This window comes from Epinephelus moara, chromosome 20 (assembly GCF_006386435.1).
Source record: "Epinephelus moara isolate mb chromosome 20, YSFRI_EMoa_1.0, whole genome shotgun sequence".
Lineage (NCBI taxonomy): Eukaryota > Metazoa > Chordata > Actinopteri > Perciformes > Serranidae > Epinephelus > Epinephelus moara.
The window spans coordinates 37,374,094-37,384,937 of NC_065525.1; the positions used below are offsets into that span (position 1 = coordinate 37,374,094).

General features: G+C 39.6%; 1 protein-coding gene across 1 annotated transcript in view; it reads right to left on the reverse strand.

The window, feature by feature from the left end:
• Nucleotides 1-10,844, reverse strand: part of kcnq1.2 (potassium voltage-gated channel, KQT-like subfamily, member 1.2) — a 275,768-nt gene that overhangs the window by 233,644 nt on the left and 31,280 nt on the right. Inside the window, exons 4-6 of the mRNA XM_050073644.1 lie at nt 3,872-3,998; nt 3,609-3,687; nt 3,421-3,517 (exon numbers count right to left, since the gene is read on the reverse strand). Of these exons, the coding sequence (XP_049929601.1) occupies nt 3,421-3,517; nt 3,609-3,687; nt 3,872-3,998 (303 nt within the window). The remainder of the gene's footprint in view (nt 1-3,420; nt 3,518-3,608; nt 3,688-3,871; nt 3,999-10,844) is intronic.

A 10,844-nucleotide genomic window follows, 5' to 3' on the forward strand; every position in this document is an offset into this window, starting at 1 on the left:
TCGAAAAACGGCATGACATGACTTGTCACCACTCATCGCGATTTTGGACTTTGTGTGTTTAGGCTGCTCTGGTGCGAAATCCATAATAAATAAAATAAAAAAACAATGTTATTTTTGAAAAGTCGAGAGCTTCCTGAATCCGGCAATACCAAACAACACATGGTTTGATGAGGTAGTGCGCCTGGGAGATACCATTTAACAGAGGAGGGGGGGGGCGAGGACGTCGGCGTCCTGGCGGAGTTAGAGAGGTTAAAGACCTGTCCCAAATATAAGCCTGTAAAGTTCAGTAATTTAAGCAAGTAATAGCTCGTGCAGTATAATCCAAGTCTCATTTATCCACTGGCATGCTCAGTACTTTCAAAACACATGCATTTCCACTATTTGAAACACTTCTGTCCCACGCACAGATGAGCAGCGTGCCTGGGCAAGTGTATGCATTTATACTCTGTTTAATAAAAAGCACGAGCAGCGATGAAACACATGCGCTTTCCCAGGTGCACAGGTGTTTTAAATAGTAAGGATTAAGCAGAAATGCATATGTTTGGGAAGCACTGAGCAAACGACTGGATAAATGAGACCTGGTTATACTGCAACAGTTGTGTTTGATATTGTTTTGAGTTTGATTAAAGTGGCCCGCTTTTACTTCAATTCATCCAGAATTTTCTTCAGTTTTGGAAACGTTCACCGCAAAGGCATGCAAGATAAACATCCTCCTAATGAATTCAACATAACACGGGATGAGTGACTGACATACAAATGGGCATTTTGTGGGTGATGTATTCCTTTGAGTCGACCAAAGTCAATACTATGAAAATGTTGTTATGAAAGAATGTTATGGAGCCAGGTTGGTGACAGTGCACATCAGCATTACTTCAAACAACATGTACGTTTCACATGACTTGTGAGTGACGTGTTGTAAGCTGCTGCTGAGTGACACCAACCTTCGGTATATAGTAGACGGTGTCAGGTGGGTATATCCCTGAATAATTGTGCTGTCTGGGTCTAACCCATGTCCGTGTGTGGTGAAGAGAGTAGCTTGTGGCTTCATTATGCTTGAGCGGCGAGTGTGTTTTTGCACGAGCTAGACTTGACATCTTCTTGACATTAATGAGTGCTCTCAGGCCTTACTTAAGGACTAATAGTGTTTGCACTGTTGAGACCAGCCTTGTGCCAGCTAAGTCACCCACCACCTTCAGCATAGCAGGAAGGATAAACTGGGTGTGGTGGTTGTTATAGCCGACTACTCTAAGGGTCTACAATCAGTCAGGCTTGCGGCACAGGACATTGACTTCCAATCCACCCTAAACCAAAGCAGTCAGGTTAGGTGCAACGTTACATATGACCAGTTGTACATTTTTACATTTGATGTTTTCATGATTCTGTCATGGCAGGGAGAAAGGCCTTTTAAGCCCACGTGAAACAGGTCCATAGCTCTCTGAACACAGTCAATTTGCTTTTCCATCGATTGCTTATGGGCTGAGTATTAGTCTTTTACAGGGATAGCCCCATATTGTGAATAAGCTCATCAACTGGTCAAGTACATGAATGCAAAAGTTAACGTGAAAAGACTAATAAAACCAGAGATATAACGTGTAACCATATTTGTCTTGTTGGTTGGTAAAATACAGAAACCACTACCGTACTCAAGTACTGTTCTGAGCACTCCTCCTACCGTGTTAAGTCTATTCCTTTCCACCAACTTATTGACACTGCTGAAGGCAATATATTTCCACTAAACAGAGCACATCATTTGATAAAGAGGTCATCTGACAACAGGGAGATGGCAACAAATCACATTAGGCTCATCTTGGACTTGTCTTCCATTTATTTTCTTGACCTTCGCACGCAATCCTCACTGATCAGTTCTTCTTCTTATGCATCAAAGAGACATGAGCGTCAGCTTTGACTGTGACCAAAGAACACGGTCTACTTCAGGGATTAAGAAAAGAACATTGCAGCCTCTGATTTCATTGTGTATCCGCCTAATAAAATTACAAAAAGAAGTGCACCAGGATAGGGTGAAAAAAAAACATAAAGGCAACCTTGAGGAGTTCTTCTCCTTATAAAGCCAGGTCTGTTGCTGATTATTTGTGCACATGTGTGCATGTATTTATAATGAGTCTGTGAACTCACCCTATAGATGACACTGCAGCTAATGTCGGCCTCACACCAAACAACTTTTCAAGCATTTTCATTGTCTCATATAAATTTTTCATGTCAATTGGTGCGCACTTTTGTATTGAAGCACACCAGGATAATCAGCTTCTGTCATCAGGTGTGTTGGCACAGCAGAAAGTGGATAACATGGAAAGAAGGATTGCCCGCAGACTGACTTGCACTTCCACAGCAGTGGTTTTTAATGAAGCAACGTTTCGGTCCTCTGGACCTTTCAAGCAGGGTGCGCACTCCCATGATCTCAATTGTTTGGCATAAGATGGTCATAAAACTTAGTCTGAGCTGTCTTAAGTCAGTCTTGACGACTTGGCTCATGCAAAAAGTAATGTTCAATAATGCAAACATTGTCAACAACCAATAGCTACGCTCATGGAGGGGATTCCAAGGAGGCTCAAGAACTTGAACAAGTCCCATTGTGGACTGTGGAAAAGGAGGAGAAACTGTTGTAGTTGTGGAACAAGAGTCTGTGTTAAATTCGGCATGTACCTGATTTACAAAGCAGCATTTATGTTAGTGAGAAACTGGAATGTTTGAAATGGTTTGCAGGTAGCAAGTTCATTCATTCATTCATTCATTGTCCATAACCGCTTATCCTGTTAGCGGCCACAGGGGGGCTGGAGCCTATCCCAGCTGACACTGGGCGAGAGGCGGGGTACACCCTGGACAGGTCACCAGATTATCACAGGGCTGACACATAGAGACAGACAACCATTCACACTCACATTCACACCTACGGACAATTTAGAGTCACCTGCATGTCTTTGGACTGTGGGAGGAAGCTGGAGTACCTGGAGGACATGGGGTGAACATGCAAACTCCACACAGAAGGGCTCCCCCATCCATAGAACCCTCTTGCTGTGAGGCAACAATGCTGGCCACTGAACCACTGTGCAGCATGCAACATGTGACACCTTTTATCTTGTGTTTCTAGAGTTTTGTGTTTTTGGGGACACTTAATGAATTGTTAATATGTCATATTTCTTAAAGGTAGTTCAGCATAACATTTTCCATCAGGAGTGGGATGTGAAATAACTAACTCAAAAGGAATCTACTTGTAGTCTTGCAAATAGTGACCCTGCAAGATCCTGAGTCTTTGCAAAGTCTTATAGTGTGTGAGTAAAAACTAACAATCATAAACTAACAGCCTTTAAAATGATTTAGTTGACATAACTGATGCAACAAGAGTAATGGCTTGTTTTGTGCCTCTAGTTTGTTTCAGAATTGGCCTGAATACTTTCAACTTACCTGTCGGTGAATAAAGACTACAGATCCCAGGAGCCTCCACGTTCCTCCCTGTCGATCCACATGTAGCATGCGCAGGATTTGGAGGAAACGGATGCCCCTGTAACACACAAAAACACCCCATTATCTTCTGATATCTCACCAGCTACATGTACGAGTCAATAAAATGCAGCAGAAAATAGTCACTCTACCTGATAGCAGACGTGGCAAACACTTGGCCATTGGAGCCTACACCGAGCACAATGATTGAGGCAATGACCACTATCAAATCTGTCGGAAAGAGATAGAGAGACAGTGAAAAAGAAACAGTTAAGATAACATAATCACTTGAGTAAGGAAACATTGTACTAAACTAAAGCCTTACAACGCTTGAATGATCTAAGTTGTTGATCTACAAGAACAATACATGACATCCGCTGTATTAAAAGGGAGCAAAGGAAAATGCCAGGTGCACCTATGATTGATATGGGCTTCCTGATAAAGCGGAGGCGTCCTTTGATGCCCGCATATTTGCTGCGACAGCCTGCCGACCACAGCCGGACCACATACTCTGTGCCAAAGAACAGCACCAGCACAATCTCCTGTGGAGCACAATGCAAACACAGAACAAGGGTTACATTAATCCATGGGTACAGCAACAATAACTATGAAGCACACACATATCAAGTGGATGTGGAAGTAGATAAGGTATCATTTCTAAAAGCATTGCATTAGGACTAATCTAAAAGCATTAATCAAGCCATTATAATCAATCACCAAGATTTACAATATGATAGGAGTAGGTAATGACAGGTGTGTGAGACAGAAAGAGAGACACTGAGGTGGTCTGGCAGGACTAAGACCACCCAGTCACCCAGCAGGAAAGATGGAGGTTGATAACACGGCTGATGACAGCTCATATTGAGACAGGGTCAATGGCTAAGTGATTGAAGCCACAGGATGAAATGTTATCACACTGCAGCCTAACAAACATAAACTTGGATACTGAGAACTTCATATAGATGTAAACCTTTCTGCAGCATTTGAAGAAGCGGTTTATATTCATCATGAAACATGATATATTGATGTCAAGGTCCTGTATTTCGGTGCAATAAGGGAAGATGTGATGAATAAAAAAGATTGGTATCTGTGTAAAATACTGTTTATTGCCAGCAAGAAAGTGATTACGAAGAACTGGTACAAATCTATGGATAAATATAATCAGGGAGATCTTTATAATGGTAAAGATGACTTTTCTCTGAGATCCAGAGGACCAATATTCCTCCGAAAATGGGAGAACTGGACTGTCTTTATTTCAGAAGACATGGATGCAGCTTCACCGTGAATGTCTGGACAATAAAAGAACATTAAACACATTGACTCATGGATACTCAACTGGTGTGCACCCATACAGTGTTCTCTAAGGTGTTTATGTCTTGTCTAAACATGTAAAAATACTTCAAATAAAGAAGAGTAATAAATGAGGGCTGGATTATATATCAGTTGAGGTTGGTGCCTTTAAAGCGACAGTTCACTCCTAAGTCAAAGATAAATATTTTTCCTCTCAGCTGTGGTGCTGTTTATCTATCTACATTGTTTTGGTGTGACCTGCTGAGCGTTGGAAGTATAAGTCGTGAAAGTGTCTGAATTCTGCCCAATATAATAGAACTCGATGGCACGTAGCTTGTGGTGCTCAAAACACAAAAAAGGTTCAAGATAATCCCCAGACCTTGTTGACCGCTGGTAGCTAAGCGCTAAGTATTGTTCTGATTGGTTGTAGTGTTATCCAATTGCATGCAGTGATATTTTCAAATGCGTGCTTGGTGCCGCCCCTCGAGTTGGGCCATTTTCATTACTCATAGCCAGACCCTAAATCTTTCTAGATTTGGGTCTGGATTTCCAGGCTACCCGCCAACCATATCACCACATGGATAAAAGGCTTGTGCTTGTGATGGCGCAAGATGTAAACACTGATGGCCTCCTCAGCTGAGCTGTAACGTTAGCTAGCTCAGTGGTGCTAGGTGAGCTAGCAGTAGATGCTAACGTCCTCCTGCACAGTGATACAGTTGAGGGTTGTAGTTCGGTAGGAAGAAAATACCGCTCACAATAAGAGGCGTTTTCGGACCGGAGGAACTTCATAGTTCTTAGAACCCCCCGTTTTATTGTGTACCGTAAGAACTAGGAACAATAGTAGTTTTTAGAACATCATTTCGGTGGACTTTTTTAGCTCCGATTTCAGAGTAGGTAATCTCTAGTGTTCTGTCGTTCGCGAATTAATCATTCAAAAGAACGAATCTGTTGAGTGAACGTACAGAACTGAATCACTTCCGAAACTGATTCGTTCATTTCTCAGTTCAGTTGAGCTCAGCAGTGAGCATGCAGGCCGTGAGTGGAACTGCCGATTCGGTCACTGCGAACGATGAATCATTCGCGAGTCGTGAGGCAGCCAGGGTGCAGAAAGGGACTACCTACCGCCTGACGAATCACTCAGTGAACGAATCACTCAGTGAACGAATCACCCTGATCCCTGAGTAATTCAAATCCTTTCTTCTCAGCGATACACTTTCATAGGGACCGTTTTCTCCAAGCTAGTGGCTAATGTAGCCAGGAGTCAGGCCACATTAACACAGTCACACACCTCCTCATTGTTTTAACAGACTTAGTTTCTAGATAAACAAACTTAAAATGTTAGGCTGGCCAGTAATGAGACACACCAGTGCAGGGCAGACACAGCAGCTCAGCCGTGTATCAGTTCAGTGAGTTGGACTACGCAGTACACAGTCAGGGCTCCTTCCACCAAGCTCTGAACAATTCGGTGAACGAATCATTTGAAGGACTCTTTTTAATGAACTGATTCTAGTGATTCAGTAACATCTAAAGAACTGCTTTGCCCATAATACTCTCTCAGAACAAAAGGAAACATGAGTGACATAAGTCAGAATTGCACACAACACAAAAACACAATCAACAACTTGTAATAAAATCAAGAACTGGAAGTAAACAAGAATAACTGGACCAACAGTGAAGTCCAGGCTTTAATGAGCATATGTGCATCAGTGGAAATACAACGCCATTTTGAATCTTCAAAGCAAAAGTGACAGCGCTAAATCAACTGCCGGACAGTTTATAGTGCATCACTTCAACGTTTCTATTGCCGAAAATGAACGTAAACAGAAAAAAGCCCTCCAGCTCATGTAGTTTTTGGGGGAGCTCCCCAGTGGACAGTTCCACTGAGGGAGTCCCTGAACTGTTTGGTCTGAAAACGCCTAAGGTCTGTGGATTATCTTGAGTAACCAGGTCATTTTTTCTGGAAAGAGACATTGCTGTTGAATAAATTCTTTTGGCACTTGGCGCACCACAAACCAAGGGCCATTTACTGTAGTTCCATTATATTGGAGAGAAGGCAGACATCTCTACGGCTGATATCACTCTGCAACCCACACAAAAGTAAGACTAGTACAACAGGTAAGAGGACAAATGTGTATTTTTGATTTTAGGGGAATTGTGTTCCAATATGTGCCATTGTGCATTTATTTTTCTATCAGGTGCATACCTGTGTGCCCCTGTGAATTAATTAAGCCCGTCCAGCAGAGATCGATTTCCTGGCCACCGTGTATGCATAATATTTAGCCACCATACTGTCTGTTAAGACCTAAGGCCATGTGGGTGGTCATCTGGCTGATTGCTTGAACTGGCTGCTCCCTGACCACCCCTCGTATGAAACTTAATACCATGAGCCCTGCTGCAATAACACAGCACCACAGAGCCCCAAAACAATGACCCGTCACTCAAACCAGACACTATTTTGGCTGGCAAAAGTGTACTACTATACTACAGAACACTTTGTTTTATTGAACACTAACCTAAGGCCTTCATCGGATTATAACAGTGATGGGGCAGGCAGATGGACAGATCCCTTTTGCTGTTCTCTACATTTTCAGTGTGCCTATTTTCATTAATTAACCATGTTTACAGCTTCTCGCTTGAATCGTCTGGCCTGGGATCCGTATACCCAGTATTCATCCCCATGAATTGCTCATTTTCTGTCACTGAGTTAAAGACAAAGGGAGAGGAAGATAAAGAGGCAGAATCGAAGACAGAGACGGGCAGAAATGGTTCAGTGAATCTCTATAACATAGCCTGATAATCAGACTGAATTACCATTTGGTTTCACTTTATTCATTCAGATTTGAATCGCTGAACAAATCGGAGGCAGGCATTCAGAGGTCTGGAAGCGAGATACCTATAACATCCATTTCTGTTGAGCTTGACCAGCCAGCCGTGGCCTTATTGTTTGTGTAGGAGAGTAACAGACTATGTTTCAGACTAAGTCCCTGCTACTGTGTCGATGTGACACTGTATGATCCATGGACAGTTTGGACTTTATCAGAATCAGAAATAAAGTGATTCATTAAAGTTGCTCCAATGTAAAGTATAGAGAATTATAAGAAGATAGAATAAGAGCATGAATTAAACGTATGTCAATGTAAAGCCATAAAATAAATCAAAATAAAATAAGAGCATGAAATAAAAGTGTGTAAATACAAAGCAATAAAATAAAATAAAATAAATAAAATTGAATAAAATAAAATAAGAGCATGAATTAAAGGTATGTCAATGTAAAGCCATGAAATAAAACAAAACAAAATAAGATATATCAAAATAAAATAAGAGCATGAAATTAAAGTGCGTAAATATAAAGCAATAAAATAAAATTGAATAAAATAAAATAAATTAGAATAGAATAAAAATAAGAGCACAAAATAAAATTATGTAAATATAAAGCAATGAAATAAAATAAAAAATAAAATAAAATGAAATAAATTAAAATAAAATAAGAGCATGAATTAAAAGTATTTCAATGTAAAGCAATAAAATAAAATTGAATAAAATAAATTAGAATAGAATAAAATAAGAGCATGAAATAAAATTATGTAAATATAAAGCAATAAAATAAAATAAGAAAAAATAAAATAAAATGAAATAAGAGCATGAATTAAACGTATGTCAATGTAAAGCCATAAAATAAAATAAAATAAAACAAAATTTAATTGAATAAAATAAAATAAAATAAATTAGAATAAAATAAGAGCATGAAATAAAAGTATGTAAATATAAAGCAATAAAATAATATAGAAAAAAATAAAATAAAAAATAGTAATATGCATTATGTTACAGTGTTAAACACTAGTAATAGTAATAGTAATAGTAATAATAAAAATTATTAAAAAATAAAATATATATTAGCACTGTGCTGAGGTTGTGAGTGTGAAATTTAACTACAATATACATCAATAGAATAAACAAGAATAGAATAAAGTAAATATAAGAAATATGTACAGTTATGTGCATGATAAAGTTGTATGCTGAAAAATATTGCACAGTTGAAAAATTGCACCCAACAGATAATAATAAATAATAAATTAAGAAGGTGAATAAAGTCCAGATGTCAGTCTACCGACTCAGAGCGGCTGACACTCTGAGGGAGGAGTTGTACAGGTTTATGGCCGCAGGCAGGATGTTCATTTTGCTAAAAGATGAGGTTATACGCACATGTGATTAAACAGTTATTTGCATTCTGGGCAAAGTTGAGTTAATTACTGACAAACAAGATGGGAACTTCTGATAGTTGCATCAGGATAAAGGATGTTATATTCAGTGTCATTGTGGATATGTTTTCTAGAAAATAAAACAAATTAAGTAGCATTCACTAAACTTGCCACACAGTCAGACCGAAACATCAGCACTGATACAAAATGGCCACAGAATCCAATTCATCGAGTTTAGTAATTATGACATCTGGGTGACATTTGAAAGTCAAAGGAACGCATGATTTTGGGGAATTTGAAAGGATTAGTCATCATAATTCCATAAAATGGGTCACCCAGATGTTGGGGAGTTTTTTGTATGTGTATCAGAAACTGGCAACTACGTGTTTACTGAAAGCAGCCGCCTGTTAATCTCATCAAGCCAGACGAGGATGAAGCTCATTCATAGAGCTGCTTGGGAATTACGGTATCAAATGAAAATGTGATTAGATTGCTTCATCCGTGCGCCCCACGACAACAGAGGTGCACGTTCGTACAGACAGTCTCTTATTACATCCAGACTCTCCTGGGCTTTACAAAGCATCTGAAACTTATGGATGGTGCGTAAGACAAACTAATGCCTTTGTTATTAATGTTGAATTCCTGGTAATAATGTCAGCCCCATTTAAAACGCACCTGCTCTCTCAGAGGTGAGTTTTTGACTATTGCAGATTTAAAGTTTTACGGTTTCATATAATTTGTATCAATCAGTGATGAACTCACATGACAAAATGTTTACATCTCAGTAATCAACACTCACCAACCACTTCCTTTCAGTTTGCAGACAGTTGCAGCTGTTAGGACCCTGTAACTAAAGCCAGTCTCAGACTACAGGAGTTTTAAAATTTCTAAAACTTCTGACCGATTTTGAAACTGTGTTGTATCATGCACATAAGGAGAAATTTCAGACATTCTGTCTGATCTCAAACATTCACACACTACAAGATTCGAAATAATTGCACATCACACACTACAGGATATTATTAAGATCACTGTGCAAAGGGAGCATGAATGCACCGCCTAACTGATCTCATGGGGAGGCAGATGTAAACAAAACAGACTGACATAGTGCGACAACTTTCTGTAGTATAGCAGAAGGCTTACTTCTTAACCCTTTTTTGAAACCTGGAGTGACATCACCTTTCTTGTGCTGCTTTCAGATGTATTTCGCAAGTATTTAAACCTCTGAACGCTGAGCAAAGCAGTGCTATTTTTTTCAAAAGCATGTAAAAAAGGCAGTGAGCAACTTGGTAAGAAATGTCCAACAAACTGCAAACAAAAAAAAAGAAGAAGAAGGAAATATACGTGGAAAATTATTTTTTAACCTCTCTAACTCCGCCAGGACGCCGATGTCCCCCCCTCTCTGTTAAATGGTATCTCCCAGGCGCACTACCTCATCAAACCATGTGATGTTTGGTATTGCCGGATTCAGGAAGCTCTTGACTTTTCAAAAATAACATCGTTTTCCGTTTATTTATTATGTATTTCGCACCAGAGCAGCCTAAACACACAAAGTCAAAAATCGCAATGAGTGGTGACAAGTCATGTCATGCTGTTTTTCGACGGGAAAAGTTAAAGAATTACTCTCGATCTTATGTGGAGTCGTCAGCAGGGACTTAGCTGTTTTATAAAAGGTAAGAGTCTCACTCCTGCCACTATTTTTGGCTGAGATGTACCATCTAGAAAGTGGGATCATAACTTTCATGTTTCATATGGCTTTATTTGGTGATATTTTATGGTGTTTCTGTGTCATAAACAACATCAGCTATCATAATCACACCTGATTTCAATAAGGTACAATGTTTGAAGCTGGCTGAGTGTTGTTTGATCACTCAGTACTGTTTTGAAGCCGAGTGACCA